Below are 20,196 nucleotides of genomic sequence, written 5' to 3'. Positions count from 1 at the left end.
CCACTGTGTAAGGTCTGAACCCACCACAAGCTGATCTCCACTGTGTAAGGTCTGTACCCACCACAAGCTGATTTACACAGTGTAAGGTCTGAACCCACCACAAGCTGATCTACAGAGTGTAAGGTCTGAACCCACCACAAGCTAATCTCCACTGTGTAAGGTCTGTACCCACCACAAGCTGATCTACACAGTGTAAGGTCTGAACCCACCACAAGCTAATCTACACAGTGTCAGGTCTGAACCCATCACAAATTGATCTACACTAAGGTCTGAACCCACCACAAGCTAATCTACACAGTGTAAGGTCTGAACCCACAAGCTGATCTACACAGTGTAAGGTCTGAACCCACAAGCTGATCTACACAGTGTAAGGTCTGAACCCACCACAAGCTGATCTACACTAAGGTCTGAACCCACCACAAGCTAATCTCCACTGTGTAAGGTCTGAACCCACCACAACCTAATCTACACAGTGTCAGGTCTGAACCCACCACAAGCTGATCTCCACTGTGTAAGGTCTGAACCCACCACAAGCTGATCTCCACTGTGTAAGGTCTGTACCCACCACAAGCTGATCTACAGAGTATAAGGTCTGTACCCACCACAAGCTGATCTCCACTGTGTAAGGTCTGAGCCCACCACAAGCTGATCTACAGAGTATAAGGTCTGTACCCACCACAAGCTTATCTCCACTGTGTAAGGTCTGAACCCACCACAAGCTGATCTCCACTGTGTAAGGTCTGTACCCACCACAAGCTGATCTACAGAGTGTAAGGTCTGAACCCACCACAAGCTAATCTCCACTGTGTAAGGTCTGAACCCACCACAAGCTAATCTACACAGTGTCAGGTCTGAACCCACCACAAGCTGATCTCCACTGTGTAAGGTCTGAACCCACCACAAGCTGATCTCCACTGTGTAAGGGTCTGTACCCACCACAAGCTGATCTACAGAGTATAAGGTCTGTACCCACCACAAGCTGATCTCCACTGTGTAAGGTCTGAGCCCACCACAAGCTGATCTACAGAGTATAAGGTCTGTACCCACCACAAGCTGATCTCCACTGTGTAAGGTCTGAACCCACCACAAGCTAATCTCCACTGTGTAAGGTCTGAACCCACCACAAGCTGATCTCACTGTGTAAGGTCTGAACCCACCACAAAGCTGATCTCCACTGTGTAAGGTCTGAACCCACCACAAGCTGATCTACAGAGTATAAGGTCTGTACCCACACAAGCTGATCTCCACTGTGTAAGGTCTGAACCCACCACAAGCTAATCTCCACTGTGCAGGTCTGAACCCACCACAAGCTGATCTACACAGTGTAAGGTCTGAACCCACCACAAGCCAATTTCCACTGTGTAAGGTCTGAACCCACCACAAGCTGATCTCCACTGTGTAAGGTCTGAACCCACCACAAGCTGATCTCCACTGTGTAAGGTCTGAACCCACCACAAGCTAATCTCCACTGTGTAAGGTCTGAACCCACCACAAGCTGATCTACACAGTGTAAGGTCTGAACCCACCACAAGCTAATCTCCACTGTGTAAGGTCTGAACCCACAAGCTGATCTACCCACTGTGTAAGGTCTGAACCCACCACAAGCTGATCTCCACTGTGTAAGGTCTGAACCCAACACAAGCTGATCTCCACTGTGTAAGGTCTGAACCCACCACAAGCTAATCTCCACTGTGTAAGGTCTGAACCCACCACAAGCTGATCTACAGAGTGTAAGGTCTGAATCCACCACAAGCTAATCTCCACTGTGTAAGGTCTGAACCCACCACAAGCTGATCTACACAGTGTAAGGTCTGAACCCACCACAAGCTAATCTCCACAGTGTCAGGTCTGAACCCACCACAAGCTGATCTCCACTGTGTAAGGTCTGAACCCACCACAAGCTGATCTACACAGTGTAAGGTCTGAACCCACCACAAGCTGATCTACAGAGTGTAAGGTCTGAACCCACCACAAGCTAATCTCCACTGTGTAGGGTCTGAACCCACCACAAGCTGATCTACACAGTGTAAGGTCTGAACCCACCACAAGCTGATCTACAGAGTGTAAGGTCTGAACCCACCACAAGCTGATCTACACAGTGTAAGGTCTGAACCCACCACAAGCTAATCTACACAGTGTCAGGTCTGAACCCACCACAAGCTGATCTCCACTGTGTAAGGTCTGAACCCACCACAAGCTAATCTCCACTGTGTAAGGTCTGAACCCACCACAAGCTGATCTCCACTGTGTAGGGTCTGTACCCACCACAAGCTGATCTACACAGTGTAAGGTCTGAACCCACCACAAGCTGATCTACAGAGTGTAAGGTCTGAACCCACCACAAGCTGATCTACACAGTGTAAGGTCTGAACCCACCACAAGCTAATCTACACAGTGTCAGGTCTGAACCCACCACAAGCTGATCTCCACTGTGTAAGGTCTGAACCCACCACAAGCTAATCTCCACTGTGTAAGGTCTGAACCCACCACAAGCTGATCTCCACTGTGTAAGGTCTGAACCCACCACAAGCTAATCTCCACTGTGTAAGGTCTGTACCCACCACAAGCTGATCTACACAGTGTAAGGTCTGAACCCACCACAAGCTAATCTACACAGTGTCAGGTCTGAACCCATCACAAATTGATCTACACTAAGGTCTGAACCCACCACAAGCTAATCTACACAGTGTAAGGTCTGAACCCACAAGCTGATCTACACAGTGTAAGGTCTGAACCCACAAGCTGATCTACACAGTGTAAGGTCTGAACCCACCACAAGCTGATCTACACTAAGGTCTGAACCCACCACAAGCTAATCTTCACAGTGTAAGGTCTGAACCCACAAGCTGATCTACACAGTGTAAGGTCTGAACCCACCACAAGTTGATCTACACAATGTAAGGACTGAACCCACCACAAGCGGATTTACAGAGTGTAAGGTCTGAACCCACCACAGGTTGATCTACACAGTGTAGGTCTGAACCCTCCACCAGCTAATCTACACTGTGTAAGGTCTGAACCCACAAGTTAATCTACATAGTTTAGGGTCTGAACCCACCATAAGCTAATACAGTGCAAGGTCTGAACCCACCATAAACTACTAGTGTGTTTGAACCCACCACAAGCTTATCTACACAGTGTAGGGTCTGAACCCACCACAAGCTAATACAGTGTGTTTGAACCCACCAAAGCTAATTCAAGCAGTTGATCTGGACAGCGAGTTGGGTAACTTGGGTTAAATGCCACGAACACACAAGAGTATTCTAGTTCAATCACTGCATACATTTATCACTTTTGTGAATACGAGACCAGAGAATGACAAACCAAGGAATCGGGTGAACCTGGCTTTCGATCTAATAACAAGTGTTTGCCACTAATATGACAATGTCCCCCGCCGCTAAAGAACGAAATACTTATAACATTACTACTTTTTATATTTTTGTCAGATAAAAGATGCCTGAAATGACTGGTGTCTGTATAATCACCCAATGTAGGCTGTCGACATAATTGAAGACATTGGGTACAACAGTTCATCAGAAATCGTGTTAACAAGAGTTTAAACAGTGATCAAAGATAAGGTCAAGCTCACCAATATTGACAGTTGTCTGCGTAATCCCCCAGTGTAGGCTGTCACCAAATATGAAGACATTGGGTACAACAGTTCATGAGATATCGCGTTAACAAGAATCGGGACGTACGTATGGACGCTGTTGAATACATAGTCCCCTTTTGCAAATGGGGACAATAACAGGTTTCCCGTCAAACAATGGGACACAACTCTGCAGAGAACAGCAGAACCTCAGATGACAAGGCCACTTTTGCCGTCTAAATCTAGTGAGTGAGCGAGTTCAATTTTACACCGCTTTAGCAATATTCCAGCAATATCACGGCAGGGGACACCAGAAATGGGCTTCACACATTGTTACCCCTGTGGGGAATTGAACCCGGGTCTTCAGCGTGACGAGCCCTCTAAATCCAGACAGTGATGATTTGTAAAAGACAATAAGCATTAGTTAATGATGATTTATTTACAATATGTTTTACAAAATACAATGATGTATACCTGATGACAGAAATGCACATTACATGTCCATCACTCCAAACTTTCATAAAAACACTGCGTGTCATCTCTTGTGCGAAAACTTGATCGAACCAGCTCACATGTAGCTAGCTACGATTGACATTCCTTTCGCACTATAGCTTTAGGAATGTTAAATGCATTAAGTCAGAAAACACCTTAGTAACCTTTTACCATGGAATCTTGCATTTTTATCTTGAATAAAACATTTCATTTCTCTCGCTTTTGTTAAATTACTCAACCTTATAAGAAGCAATTTTTTAAGGTTTTGTCTGTCAGAATCCAAGAAATATCTACCCCCCCTTTGATATTCTTCCTGAACTTGGTGCGAGTCTATCCCATAGGACGTTATTCTTCAACCAATTTGGCACATTCTTAGAGTTCATTATTGTCACCACTTTGATCTGGTGAGTAAAATTACGGCATATTTCATAACATTTAAAATAACTTGGTATCCAATACTAACATTGTATGAGAGAATTCTTGAGAATATGATTGTTAATGCCCGAAAAACAGAATAAGATGTAAGACAAGCCAAAATGAAGAACTATAACAAGTAAATACTGAAATAATCCTCTGTAAGTAACCTCAGCAAATGCTATTATTCGTGCCAGCAATTTGCTATTATCAACACTCAACCCAAATCTCGTAAATACTTGATGTCAACTTCAGTGACACGATCTCTCTTCTGTGTTTAAAAACTAAAATTAATCAAATGATTGATAAATGCATAATCCTGATAACTTCACTGATTTTCAGTATTATTTATCACTACATAATATTGGTGTAAATCCATCCATTCACTAAACTAAAACAAATAGTCTGTGTACCACATACACAACATGGCAGTATCCAAATCCTCTCCTCAAAACAATTTCCTGTTTTACATCAGTTAAAAATACTTTGATTTTAAAATCAAGACCTTGAAAACCAAATAATACCTTGTAACACATTTTCAGAGGGTGCAAATTCACCCAACCATTGATTTTTGCAACAAATCGAATACTGTAAATCATGAAATTAATGCGAAAAATGCGTCGGTACTCTTCTTGCATTATTATAATGATGCATTTCAGTCTGACCATGTCTACTTTTGAGAACTTATTAAAAGACAGTAAATGTAAATCTGTTGACACTACACATTACACCAATACAGGTCACTTCCTCATTACAGGTATCTTCCCGGCCATGAACCGTACCTTGGTAGATGACTTATGTCTTTGAAGTCGGATTATGTTTATACGACAAGTAGTTGCAAGCAATCACGTGATCAAACATGGCAGTGTAATCAAAACATCGTCAGCTCATTTCCATTCAAACATCAAAGGTTATTTGTGAAAAGAAAAAGAACACCACCAAAGATTCAGGGTGTCACATTTTATCATCAACACAGATTCCTGAGCTCGCATTAATTTCGTGATGCATTTTAGTCTAGACCCTTGCACTCGCATTAAATTTGTGACGCATTAATTTCATGATTTACAGTAAGTACTTCAAATCTGAGACATCTCAGATTAGTATGTGTAACTGAACAAAACCAAAACGAATATGAAACACATGGCTGATTCAACGAAAGGAATGAACTGGTAAGTTTGTATTTTAAGACCACAGAGAAGCACTGAGGCTAGGGACTTGTAGTATATCTTCCCTGAACTCGTTCAGTTTTCTACACCAACAAGCTTGTCCATCACCACAATCACATTGTCCTACACATGGAACCATGTCTTGTCTTCAGGCTGAGGTTTGGTGTATGCAGTTCCTTGCCATTCCACAAATCCTGACCTGCAACCCTATACATCCAGTGCCACACCTCTTGTACAGTTCTGTAGACTTTCCGGGTGGCATATCTCGTATATCCTGTGCGGTATCTGTCGTATACCTCCCTGATGGGAATAATGGAGTACATTGATCTAATCAGAGTCAGACTCCTGTTTCTTCTTCTTCTTCTTTTTCTTCTTCTTCTCTGATGAAGGCTGGAATAAAGATGACAGACTGCTCCATTACACAAGTAGAACAAAGTTTACAAATGCAGTAGTTATCTCGAAATGCAGCGATACACTGTAGAAACGATCATGCAATAAGGAATCCATTTCCATCAGAACTCTTACCCAAACTAACTCATGTTAGTATAGACATACTGTGTTTTGAGATTTTTGTTTTCAGTTGTGATTGTCCATTGTGCACTGTCAAGTGTTTGAGTGAGTGAGCGAGCGTGTGTTTAGTTTTATGCCAAACAATTATCCAGCTACATGACGGTCTGTAAATGTCGCAATCCACACAATCCAGTGATCAACAGCATGAGCATCAATCTGCGCCGAACTGGGAACAGATGACAAGTGTCAATTATTAGTCAACCAAGTCAGCATTGTCAGCCTTATCACCGATCCCCAAGTTAAGGGTAAGTGTCTGGATGTGGGGTGTGTTCGACAAGCATAGTTGGGGAACTACAGACATTTCCCACTGTATCTTGATGTGAGTGAGTGAGTCAGTTTAGTTAATGCAGATTTTAGCAATTTTGCAATATCACGGCAAGCATGGGTTACTGAAGATCAATATTCTAACCCGGACCTTCCCACGGGTAGCAAATAGTGTGAGTGAGGATGAGGTAAAATATTATTTTTTTGATGAAGAAATCAGAAGAGGATGACTCACCTCCTCAACTTCCTCTTGCTTCTTGTCTTTCTTCTTCTTCTTCTTTTTCTTCTTCTCACTACTTTCTGGTGTCTCTTGTGTCTGAGATTTTGCGGGTGTGGCAACTTCCTCGTCGGAACTGCTGCTGCTGGAGCCATCGAGCTTCCTCTGCAACAAGTCAACCAGGTGTTAATGACACACACACAACAGAGGTGTATAAAAACCACTTTCAGTGAGTTTAGTTTTACACCACAATCAGCAATATTCCAGCTAAATGGTGGTGGTCTGTAAAAAACCAAGTCTGGGCCAGACAACAGGGGTGGAAATAACCCATTGCCCGACGTCCGAGTCCAGTGATCTTTTTTTGTCGGGCAAGCAAATTTGTATATCACACTGTACCGGTGTCCAGTTGACTTTCCAATGTTAATTATGTTGTTTATTTAAATAATCAGCAAGAAAACAGTTGGTATAGTGGAAAAATTATCAGGGCAAGTGACTTTACATGTGCCAATGTGCCAGAGTACACTATCAATTTTAAAGATATTTCCACCCCTGGACAATCCAGTGATCAACAGCTTGAGCATCGAAATCCAAAACAGAAATACATGGTACTTATGTTGATACACCAGTAGTTGTAAGGTTTTTGAGTGTATTCAATCAAAATTTGTTGCTTATCTGTAAACCTAGACAGTGATGAGCGGGTGAGTATGGTTTTAGGCCGTTTTTAACAATATTCCAGCAACATCATGGTGGGAGACACCAAAAATTGGCTTCACCCATTGTACCCATGTGAGGAATTGAACCTGGGTCTTCAGCATGACGAGCAAACGCTTGAACCATCTGGCTACCCCATTGCCCCTAAAACTGGACAGAAACTATTTGAAAATAGATTAGATTACCACAAATGACGCTATTATTCCTCCTTCGAGACATTTGACAAGTTTGAGTGAACATGCTTCTTGTACCATTTTAAATAATTTTAAATCAACAGCATGGAAGGGGAAGCTACCAGTGTGTTTCAGGATTTAAGGAATTCTCAATTTATGGAAATGAAACCTACTTGCACCCTTCTTGCAACCCTATGTCCATATATTAAGGTCAGACACGGCACCTTAAATTGGCATTTTTCTTTCAAAATGTCCAAATCAAGATTTTTATCATGTTCATATATTTAACACATATACTTCGTGACACAACACATTGTTCTTTTATATAGTCCTTTTAATTAATATAAACCAGTACAAACAGGATCACATGTGTGATAATATTGAAATGTTTGTAATCAAACCCTGAAAACCCCAAACATTCGCCATAACAACGCAAACACACACACACACACACACACACACACACGCACGCACGCACCCACCCAAAATGCTTAACAGCCCTGACCTACCATCCTCATTTGAGGTGAGGTGAAAATGGGTTTTACGTTGTGCTTGAGAATGTTTCACTCATATGATGACGTGCATGCGTGTGTATGTGTATGTGTGGCTGCTTGTACTAGCCCAGACTTAAGCTGGTTTTATAGTGCTAGCCCACTGAGATACCATGCCGCAGTGAAGCATGAATACCCCACTCAGACACATTATACTGACTCTGAGCTGACCAGTCCTTGTTGTACCCATTAATGCCGAGTGCCAGGCAGGGACCAACAAGTACCATATTTTAACGTCTTTTGGTATGACGCGGTCAGGGATCGAACCAGCGACCGTCCGCTCTCCGGGCTGACGCTCTAACCACTACACCACGGAGACTGTCCCATCCTCATTTAAATGTTACATGAAGTATAGCAAAGAACTCACCTTTGTGGCTTTTCCTGGTGTTGATGGAGGTGCATCTCCTGAGCCATTGGAGGTTTCTTCCTTCTTAATACTGAAAAAAAGGAAACAAATCAATATTTTATACTTTCATAATGCAGAACATACTAGTGAATATGAAACCTGTTGCTATGTAAATTTGAAAACAAAAAATTGTTTCAAAATATCCAAAACATTAGACCATGTCGTGTCTAAACTGACTGACTGACTGAGTGAGTTTGGTTTTACGCCGCTTTTAGCAATATTCCAGCAATATCACGGCAGGGGACACCAGAAATGGGCTTCACTCATTGTACCCATGTGGGGATTCGAACCCGGGTCTTAGGGGTGACAAACCAACGCTTTAACCACTAGACTACCCCACCGGCCCTCGTGTCTAAACCATGTGCCAAGTTGCAAGAAAAACAAGAAGACAAAGTCATCAATATCCCCCGCAATGGCAAAATACTCTTCATGATTATGTCTACGAGTTATGATTATGTCAAATATTTAGGTGTGTATATAGAAATATTTAGGTGTGTATATAGAAAAGTGGAAGGAGAGTATTGAAAGGTTTTTAAAGTTCTGCTCCAGAAAGCAGCACTATCACCAATTTCAGTCAAACTTGTTGCCATGGAAATGCCAAAAATATTTTATTCAGAATTCCAAAACTACCAAAAGGCACCAGTACACCACTAGACCAATCTATGTGCCAAGTTTGGTGAAGAAACATTGAACGGTTTTAGAGTTCTGCTCCGGAAAAGAGCACTACTACAATTTCAGGCTAAGTCAAACTTGTTGCCATGGAAACGCCAAAAATATTTTATTCAGAATTCCAAAACTACCAAAAGGCACCAGTACACCACCAGATCTATCTATGTGCCAAGTTTGGTGAAGAAATAGTGAACAGTTTTAGAGTTCTGTCTCGAAAAGAGCACTACCACAATTTCAGGCTAAGTCAAACTTGTTGCCATGGAAACGCCAAAAATATTTTATTCAGAATTCCAAAACTACCAAAAGGCACCAGTACACCACCAGATCTATCTATGTGCCAAGTTTGGTGAAGAAATAGTGAACAGTTTTAGAGTTCTGTCTCGAAAAGAGCACTACCACAATTTCAGGCTAAGTCAAACTTGTTGCCATGGAAACGCCAAAAATATTTTATTCAGAATTCCAAAACTACCAAAAGGCACCAGTACACCACCAGATCTATCTATGTGCCAAGTTTGGTGAAGAAATATTGAACGGTTTTAGAGTTCTGCTCCGGAAAAGAGCACAACCACCAATTTCAGTCTAAGTGGAACTTGTTGCCATGGAAACGCCAAAAATATTTTATTCAGAATTCCAAAACTACCAAAAGGCACCAGTACACCACCAGATCTATCTATGTGCCAAGTTTGGTGAAGAAATATTGAACGGTTTTAGAGTTCTGTTCGAAAAGAGCACTACCACAATTTCAGGCTAAGTCAAACTTGTTGCCATGGAAACGCCAAAAATATTTTATTCAGAATTCCAAAACTACCAAAAGGCACCAGTACACCACCAGATCTATCTATGTGCCAAGTTTGGTGAAGAAATATTGAACGGTTTTAGAGTTCTGCTCCGGAAAAGAGCACAACCACCAATTTCAGTCTAAGTCAAACTTGTTGCCATGGAAACGCCGAAAATATTTTATTCAGAATTCCAAAACTACCAAAAGGCACCAGTACACCACCAGATCTATCTATGTGCCAAGTTTGGTGAAGAAATATTGAACGGTTTTAGAGTTCTGCTCCGGAAAAGAGCACTACCACCAATTTCAGTCTAAGTGGAACTTGTTGCCACGGAAACGCCAACAATATTTTATTCAGAATTCCAAAACTACCAAAAGGCACCAGTACACCACCAGATCTATCCATGTACCAAGTTTGGTGAAGAAATATTGAACGGTTTCAGAGTTCTGCTCCGGAAAAGAGCACTACCACTAATTTCAGTCAAAGTCGAACTTGTTGCCATGGAAACGCCAAAAACTTTTAATTCAGAATTCCAAAACTACCAAAAGGCACCAGTACACCACCAGATCCATGTATTTGCCAAGTTTGGTGAAGAAATAGTGAACGGTTTTAGAGTTCTGCTCCGGAAAAGACAAATGTGCACGGACGGACGGAGTCCATTTTAATACCCCCCGCAAAACGCGTTGCGGGGGATAATAATTATGCAGTATCCAAGATCTACTCCGGAAATGACCATTCACCCCCACCCATTTTCATTCTAAGCCAAAGTTGTAACTATGGAAACTAACTTTTTCTCTCAAAAATCCTAAACCATCAAAAGGCATCACTACAGCTGTCAATGTACCAAGTTTGGTGACAATATATCATATATGATCAGCCCCATAAACATCTTGCAGGGATGGACTGATGGAGCATGAGTGAGTGAGTGAGTTTGGTTTTACGCCGCTTTTTAGCAATATTCCAGCAATATCACGGTGGGGGACACCTGAAATGAGCTTCACACATTGTACCCATGTGGGGAATCGAAGCCGGGTCTTCGGCATGATGAGCGAACGCTTTAACCATCAGGCTACCCCACCGCCCCAATGGAGCATGAAACACAAACCAATGCACTGTTATTCTGTATTAGGCCAAAACCATGAGGGAAAGATGTCATCCAGATAACTTTGGGTTTTATCAAATATAACTGATAAATCAACTTGCAAAACCATTGAACCACGATAAATATTTAGCCACCTCAAAACAATTTCAGCACTGTTCACTAAAACAAGACACTCACTTGAAATCTACGTATGACTTGGACCAATCCTTTGGAGTCTTCTCATTGGGTTTGCCATATTTATCAAGTTTGCCATCTAAAATCATTTTCTTCTTTTGAGATGCCTGAAAAATAGGGTAGATTTGAACAAACACATCAAGCATCAATAAGCAGCATTAGTGTTGGGAATCAGAAACAAAATCTGTCGATTATCGGAGGACTTGTGGTGAATGATTATCGATTATAATCAAAATATATACATTTTTAATGTAATCACCAATTTTAAGGGTTTTTCCCCCAGGTTTTTTCTAATGAATGTTTTTTTTATAACTAATTATTAGTTTGCACAGTTGCATGGAACATAAGTTTTATCTAATGAATGTTGCCTTGACAACATCATCTTGACGCTCTATCACCCACCTTCGGTCCCAAGCCCCACTTGCGAGGGTAGGTGTCCCTCTCCATAATAACCCGCTTGATCTTGGCCACAACATTGTGGTCACACGTGGAGATCACTGCTGTCGTCATTTGAGCAATGGCTGGAAAGATAATCACATGCATTTAAAACTTCCCAGCTATCATTTAAATTGCAAATAATCAGTCAAGGCCCCTGATGCTGTGAGTCTGGGAGTGATAGGACCTTAATATCGAATCATGCCAGACAAAATCAAAAGCATGACTTCATAAATATGTCTCTACCATGGAAACTAACCCTTTTGATTTCTGGAAGATGTAACTGATATTAGCAAAGTAAGTTTTACAATGTCAGTCTGGACATGAAATTGGAGGCATTTTCTTCCACACCTGGAAAAACACACAAATGATCCTCCATTTATTGTCAGCTTCAGGAATGTACTTCTTCCCCAAACACAGAGAACGGCAGACGGGCTACACACCTAATGCTACAGCCTCCCCTTTAGTTGTGATAATGACGATCTCATCGTTGACCTCAATGCCATCGTCGTATCTCAGCACACCAGGCAACATGATCTTTGCTCCATAACACACAGCATTGATCTGGAGAGAGAATATTAATGTCAACATCAAAGGTACATTCACGACAAAATGGACATTCAGTGGGTATCGTCATGACATCTGTAACCAAATATAATTAAATACCTTTGTCACACCATGGAGCACAAAATAAAAACTGGATTGGAAACACACTATCAAATCTATAAGCCCTCAAGGGCATATTCAAAATCAAGGCATTTTAATCTTTGAGAAAACCTAAAAGTGAGGTTTTATGCTGAGGACACCAGAAATCTGCTTCACCCACTGTACTCACTGAAATCAATCAAACCCTTTAAACTACTAGGCTATCCCACCACCCCTAATATTGAAAGTGTACATACAGCAGTGTCTTTCATGATGATTCTCTTGTGAGAGATGAGAAGAGACTCCAAGGGGCGGATAACTCTGCGCAGATACTCTTCATCCTTGTGATGGTCGTACGCCCACTGGGCATCCATCACGTCGTGCATAGTCACCATCCCCTCCTGGAAACAAGATACAAACCTCAGCATCAATTGACAGGTAGGTTTGTGTTTTCCTCCTGTTTCCATAGCCAAGTAGATAGTAGGGCTGGGTATTGCAGAGAATTTTCATATTGCAATATATTGCGATGCGAAAGCATGTATTGCGATATGTATTGCATGAAGTATTTTTAAACAAAAACTACTTATAATTGAGTTACTTCCTGATTTATAGAGCAAAAACACAACAAAACCACTAGGCTTGATTAAGCTTTAATAACAACTTTTAATCATGATAAAATAAAAATGTGAATAATATTTGGCCCAAATGAAACAAGGACATATCCGAACATTTCCGAGTGTTACGAAGTTTCCCAAATGCAAGTCAAAATACCGGTTCTCAATCAGCGTATCGCAATAAGTATCGTTTTCATGTCTGAACGGGTAATCACCGTTAAACCGGTTATATTGCGCAGCCCTACCAAGTAGATACAGATGCTGTATCTTTGACTTCAATGCTTCAGGTAGGTCTCTTATCTATTTCACCGATTTCAAGCAGGCGTAATACAAACTTCATGACAAAGTTAGCTCATCAGAATCAACGGCCTGGGTCCGGATTCACAAAGCTATCGTAGCGCTACGACTGCTGTAACTCCTATACTGTAACAGACTTACGACAGTCGTAGCGCTACGATAGCTTTGCCCTGGACAATCTAAATCCTGTTTCACTATGACCAGTATCGATCAACAATCAACATATGTAAATAATAGCATGGGCCCATTGGCTTCCTCCTATAGTCACTACATTATTACCACCGTGCCTTGTTGTTGTTAATCCCCTTGATTCATACCTACATGTTATTACTTAATCCCTGTTCATGTATGTAAGTCTGTTCTGTGCTGTAGTACTTCACTCTTGCTTGACAATGGTAAAAGTACCCATACCGAAACGTCGCATCATATATAATAAAAGAAGTTGTTATCCATAAACAATCTGACTTTCTTAGTCACCAACTTCTAAATGCCAATCAAACAGATCATGGGAATTTTGTTTACATTGTTTTGTGAAACAAAGAACATTATCCGAGCGACACACCACCTTCTTCCATGCTGACCCAGTATGAGCATTTAAATCATTGATAAAGCATTATGTAAACAAGTGGTGACGGTGACAATTATGATAGTTACAACATTGACCGATGACAGAAATGGAAACAAAAAGGTCAAACTTGATTGTAAACCAAGTCAGTGTGTTCTTTAATTTGATTGGTTGAAAAACATAATCGAATGGTATTTGATTCCCGGAAATTAATACGTACAAATATAGCACACACTATTGTATTATAATGTCGTCAGCAGTGGTGACGTCATTCACATCATATTGTGACAAAGTCTGAATTAGTGGTGGTCCGATTCATTGAAATAATCGAAGATTGGTCGCAGTGACTAAATGACCAAGCAGTCGATCATGTTTTCTCATAATCGAACACAAACAACTCTGGAACACTTGTTTTCATTAACAGTATTTGTTTGTTACTTTTCATAAGCACTACAAGCTCGTTCCAAGTCATGATTGAATTTATCTTAAAGACTCTAAGAAATTTATGTTCCTAACATACTAGACATCCTTTAAAGATGCTCAAAAAACCCACAGAACTAAATGTTGTTTTCCTTATTTTTTTTTGTGCATCAACAACTTTCATAAATGACGCTAACCAATTATTTTCGATGATTGATCGGTTGTAATGAACCAATCATCAATTATGAGATTTTAACCAGTTCCCAACACTAGTCCGAATAACGTCACAAATGAGCAGTTCCAGATGCTACCGTGACAGACTAATGCTGTAGGTTCCAAATAAAAAACCCTTGCTTCAAATACTCAATAACACCTAGAAATTGGCCAACACATGATGTTTATTTCCTAAAAAGGATCCTGCTCGAGTCCTCGAAACAGAATCAACGCATCGCCGCACACAACGTACCTTCTCTGACTGAATCCCTGAGCGAACCCTACGCAGTTCCTGCATCTGACCTCCGACCCCTAGGAAGAGGCCAAGATGGACACACATGGTTCGGATGTAGGTGCCCGCCTCACAGCTCACCCAGAATATACCTGAGCAAACACAGAGAACCACCCTTCAGTTATATAGTCACTCAAGACATGGACAACACTCACATGTAGGCTACGTTGACGCCACACTCAGCTATATTCCAGCTACATGACAGCCGCCTCTAATAATCAAGTTTAGACCAGACAAACCAGTGATTGTTACGTGCAATGACATGCAACAAACTAAGCCTTCGCTCAATCCATTCGGTTACCTCTTGTAATAGCAAAAGTACAGTCCGTTTGAGACAGAAACGGACCGATGAATTGCAAATTTTATCATTGTACAAAATTGCCACATAAATATAAATAGTACACGTTTATCATTTACTAATACCCACAGTGTGCGAGAAAGGATGGAGACAGCACAGCACAGGCTAATGAATCAATAACTTGGTGTGCACGTGCTTCTCTAACACCTGGCTGTCCCTTTCTCTGCACTCCTCCCTCGTAACAAATAGTGAACTGTGTCAAGTTTCTTAAAGAACTTTTTTGGTGGAGTCCGGAAAATTTTCATATATAAGAAAGCTGTTGGGTATTAGTAAATGATAAACATGTGTACTATTTATATTTATGTGGCAATTTTGTACAATGATAAAATTTGCAATTCATCGGTCTGTTTCTGACTCAAACGGACTGTAACTATAGTTACTGGAGACCAAATATAACCTGAAAACAAGCCTCAATCTAAAGGAAGCGATTTAGAATGTGTTTAAAGTGTCATATTTTCCTAGTTATTTCCCTTTATTACCCATGTGGTGAACAAACAAAAGAAGATGCATAACTCAAATGACACATGTGATATACAAGATGGATCTGTGTCACATGGAGTTGATCCCCAATTCGTGGTCTTTGGCTGAATGACCATGGATGCCCCTAGGTTCCTCATTCTCAAAAGTTAAGAGCGGTTAGAATGTAAAAACTGTTAAAAGATGGGTAACAAATAAAATACCAGACCTATTCTCTTCACACACTAATTTTATGAAACTCATGAACTTCCTATGATATCTGAGCAAAAGCAAGGTCAGATACAAAAAAGTTCGCAAGTTTAAAACAATTCAAAAACGTGTTTGTTAAATGATCATCATAACCAAGAAAGTTTGAAGAAAAGTAATGACAGAGGACTTACCCATAGCTTTCTCTTGATCATACTCTGTCATCTTGCACTCATACACTGTGCGGATACGAAGCTGACGTTTGACGGCAGAGATGAGAGGTGGACGTTGGAAGAGAGCTCCCGTCATGCCTTCAATTGTCTGTCAATGAAGTACAAATGCTAAGAAGTGTCTTTCACCAGAAATGATACACTATTTTGTTCAACAAAATATATTAGTACCAAGCATCAAGATCTTGTAAATTTCCTTGAAAATGTAATCCATCGTGTTTCACACATTACTACTTTATCATGCTTATCATGATGTTCTACTATAGTTTTACTGCTTTACATAATGTAGTTGGATTTGGTTTGCTTTTGCGCCGCTTTTAGCAATATTCCAGCAATATCATGGCAGGGGGACACCAGAAATGTGCTTCACACATTGTACCATGTAAGGAATCGAACCTGGATCTTCTGCGAGACAAGCGAACCCTTTAACCATAAGGCTACCCCACCGCCCCATTGATTGTTAAAAGGAACTTGTCACATGAGCGACTCTAGAATGGAGACGCCAGCTGGATAGATTATTTGAAACATGTCCACAAAGCTTTTCAAACTATAGCATAGCTAGTGACCATATTTTGTAGCTTGTTGGTTATCCAAAACAAGATCATAATTGTAAACCTTATGAATTACAGATGCCCTTAGTTTTCATTTGACAATACCATAATTGCGACGTATTGGAAAAACTTTTCTGCAAGATTTGCCCTAACCTGTTTGACTCTCTTCTGGTCCTCCACAACGCTGTGTAGTTTGAAGATACAGACGTACTCCTTCCCCGCTCCCTGCTGAGACTTCACCAGCCTGGTGGCGCGTTCGACACACACGATCAGACATCCCGTCACCTTGGGGTCAAGTGTACCGGAGTGACCGGTCTTCTCCACACGCAGAATACGTTTGATCCAGGCCACGACTTCATGAGATGATGGGTTTGCGGGCTTGTCAAGGTTGATCACACCACTCCTGAAGATGGGATTAGGCTGGACATGTAAAACTGGACAATAACATTGTTTGAGATTACTTGAGTATGGTTTTACACCCCTTTTAGCAATATCCCAGCAAATATCATGGCAGGGAACACCAGAAATGGGCTCCACACAATGTGAACACATTACCTACAAATGTGGGAATTGAACCCGGATTTCATTGTGATATTGAACAGTTTATGGTTCGATTACCTACAAAGCTGGTACTTGTTGGTCCCTGCCCCTGTTAGAGATTAAGGTCAGAAAGGGTCTTTGAGGTTTGCTTCCTCTGGTATTGGCATCTGTGGATTTCTTACTGTTAACCTAACAACAAATATTCTATGACGTTAAAAATTCTTTGACACATATGCTAGGTTTATTCCTCTGAGCATTTGAGCAATTACTATAAGACTGACCAGCTCAACTTGACTATAATCATCCACTGTCAACAACATTATAATCTATGTCGTAATCTATGTTGTAATCAATGACATATCATTACCTCACATAATCTTCTATGGGTCTTTTCAAGGGAGAGCATCCTGATGGAATGGGTGTGTAGTGGTTGGTTCGCACATTCAACTTGTCAAAGTTCTGAAAATGAAGTAATGGTTGCACTATTAAACTTTTCATAGGCAGCAGCGAAACATCTTTCATAAACATGAACATGTAATGTGAAAAAGCATCTCAGAACTATGCCGCTATTATGACACAAAGAAGTGCTCGCTAAAACTATGTTATTAACTCATCACTGTCAGTAGGATAATATTAGAGATGATGATTCCCCAACACATCCCCAAGGATACCTGACAGGCCTACCCCTGTACAATTTCATGTTAATATTTATGAAGTCCTACAATTAGCAGATTGATAACAGCTAGGGTCACCATCACATTGCCTTAAGGGAAACAATATGCTAAGTCAGATTGTTTAATACCAGGGCTCGATTTAAGAGATGTTAACCTACTTGCACCAGGTGCAACCTAAGATAAAAACCTAGTTCACTGTCAGTCAAGTACATACAGATGTATTGGGAAGTATACAATTCTAGTCAATAATGAATTGAATTCATGAAGGCATAAGGGTTCAAGTCACTGAATATGTGAGTGACAGCTATACTATCGACCCACCTTGAGCAGCAGTGGCCATTGAGATGTGTCTAGTTTGGCTGCCTTCTCAGATGGTTGAATCAGAAAAGTTTCTGACTGTTGGATAGACTGTAAACAAAAACACATTACCAATCACAAGGCAAAAGAACCCCTGACAATGCTTCTCTACCACATGGCCACGATTTCAATTTCAATGTTTTAAATCCATAGCTAATGCTACGATAATAGACAGATGGAAATTGGTAATAGGTTATTGGTTTTTGTGGAGTCAGGCTGTGGCTGGTCTAAAAACCACCACTGGATGACACTGAGAAATTTACTGAATTCAAAAATAAGAGTTCTCTCCAGTCTATCATTGCCAGGACAACAGCTTGAGACATGCATTTGCACATGACAGCGGTACCTTATCTGCCCTAGACAGACTTCTTGTAACAGCTCGAGTCTATAATTCTTCTAAATATTGTGGGATCACAATATTTTCAGTGTCATGCAACTAACTTTATGGCAAAATCTGCTAAAACTCATTAATTGTAGATAGTTCCATTCTGGTAAGAGCTCCTCCCGTTCCCCCATCCCAAATAATATTTATAAATATACTAAAATTATTAACAAAACTTAACACAACAATTACTAGAGAACTCACAACATGACTAAAAGTCCAAAATTTAAGTTAGGGTTAGGATTAGGGGAACGGAAGGAACTCTTTCCTCCATTCTTACTGTGAAGAAAGATACAGTGCATAACATATGTCATAGATAATATATTTACCCCCAAGTCCTCTCCACTCTTCTTCCTGTGCTTTTTCTTAGATTCTAAAAAGGAAACACATTTTATATGACAGCATGATCATAGACAAACATCAAATTAAGGATCCGGTACAAATACATTCCCAATTTAGACTGGACAAGCAACAATATTGCCTTAGGGGAGTGCAAATTTCTACTTTGAGGATTTTCATCAGTAATTTTCTTTTGTAATTTGATGTACAAACCATTCATAAGATACATTATGTTTAACTAAATGAAATTACCCCATGTTTAACTACCCCATGGTATACCAAGCAAATTACTACTTGTTCAATGGGTTCTGTTCAGTCCAAAAATATCCAAACACCGCACTCCAATTTCGATTTTCCTGTTTCTGCCATTAGCTGAGGATAACTGTGTGTCACTTGGTTTTAAATGCAAAGAAGACCCCTTTGTGGTAATATACCAGTTGGTTTTAGTTTAACTAAACAGCATGTATAATCACAGCCAGCCGATATCTGCTTTGTAGTTTGTTATTGTTGAACGCACGTGGACGTAAATTTCAAATCTTAATGCAACCATGCAACCAAGTAACACTGGCTTCAAGTAACACCATGCTAAAGATACCACTTCGCTTAAAGTATCATAATAACAAAAACGTCTAAATTCAGAGGAATTAAATTCGTGGGCTGCAAAAAGCGCCGATTACTGCAGATGCCTTACCTCGTGCGTCCGCCATTTTTCAACACGTGGGTTTCACTTGAATTAAGCCGGAGGACCTCCACCGGTACAGTCCGCAGTAAAAGGGAAGATAACTTTGTACTTTTTTTCGTATAGTGCAGTCATTGCAAAAGAATACATGTAGATATCTAACATTGTAGGGATATAACACTGATTTATAACATTTTTAAAGAAAATTTATTTGAATTTGTTTCAAGAAAATTACCCAATTACCATTATCATTATCAAATTTTCTACGAGACTCTAAAACTTTTAGAATTTTGCGTGTCCAGAGCGGGTCAAAACGGCCTCAAAGGGTAAAGTAGTCACAGTCGCAATGGGAGATTCTCTATGTATTAGAGACAAAACATTTCAAGATATATAGATATCTAATTGTAGCCATATCTTTTGCAAAACTCCAGTAAAAGAACAAAGCACTTCTTTAAATTTGCACCCCCAATACATTTTTTGTCTGGAAAGCAACACTGGGTTTTGCTGTCATTAAGCTAAATATATTATTCTTTTCAGAAATATTCCTGGAACGGGGTCTCTGGAACAAATTATGTTTTCATAAAAAATAAAAAAAAAGATTTATTATATCGAGGAACGTAATCTTTTTTGATTCAGAAAAGTATTAAATTGCAAAAGCGATTCAG

The 20,196-nt window shown here is 40.4% G+C and overlaps 1 protein-coding gene across 1 annotated transcript; it reads right to left on the bottom strand.

The window, feature by feature from the left end:
* Window positions 1-5,439: 5,439 nt before the first annotated feature.
* LOC124274979 (H/ACA ribonucleoprotein complex subunit DKC1-like) lies at window positions 5,440-19,606 on the bottom strand. The gene is made up of 14 exons (XM_046710354.1): window positions 19,544-19,606; window positions 18,843-18,886; window positions 18,096-18,182; window positions 17,468-17,559; window positions 16,714-16,963; window positions 15,974-16,100; window positions 14,720-14,850; window positions 12,615-12,758; window positions 12,156-12,276; window positions 11,680-11,798; window positions 11,281-11,384; window positions 8,515-8,584; window positions 6,731-6,877; window positions 5,440-6,051 (listed from the first exon to the last, which is right to left on the bottom strand). The coding sequence occupies exons 1-14, from the start codon at window positions 19,557-19,559 to the stop codon at window positions 5,989-5,991; spliced, it is 1,515 nt and encodes a 504-aa protein (XP_046566310.1). The 5' UTR covers window positions 19,560-19,606; the 3' UTR covers window positions 5,440-5,988.
* Window positions 19,607-20,196: the final 590 nt, after the last annotated feature.

This window comes from Haliotis rubra, unplaced genomic scaffold (assembly GCF_003918875.1).
Source record: "Haliotis rubra isolate DU_JTF1 unplaced genomic scaffold, ASM391887v1 Scf197, whole genome shotgun sequence".
NCBI classification, from domain to species: Eukaryota; Metazoa; Mollusca; class Gastropoda; order Lepetellida; family Haliotidae; genus Haliotis; species Haliotis rubra.
Note: the sequence above shows the minus strand (reverse complement) of the source record. Positions and strands in the feature narration are given on the sequence as shown.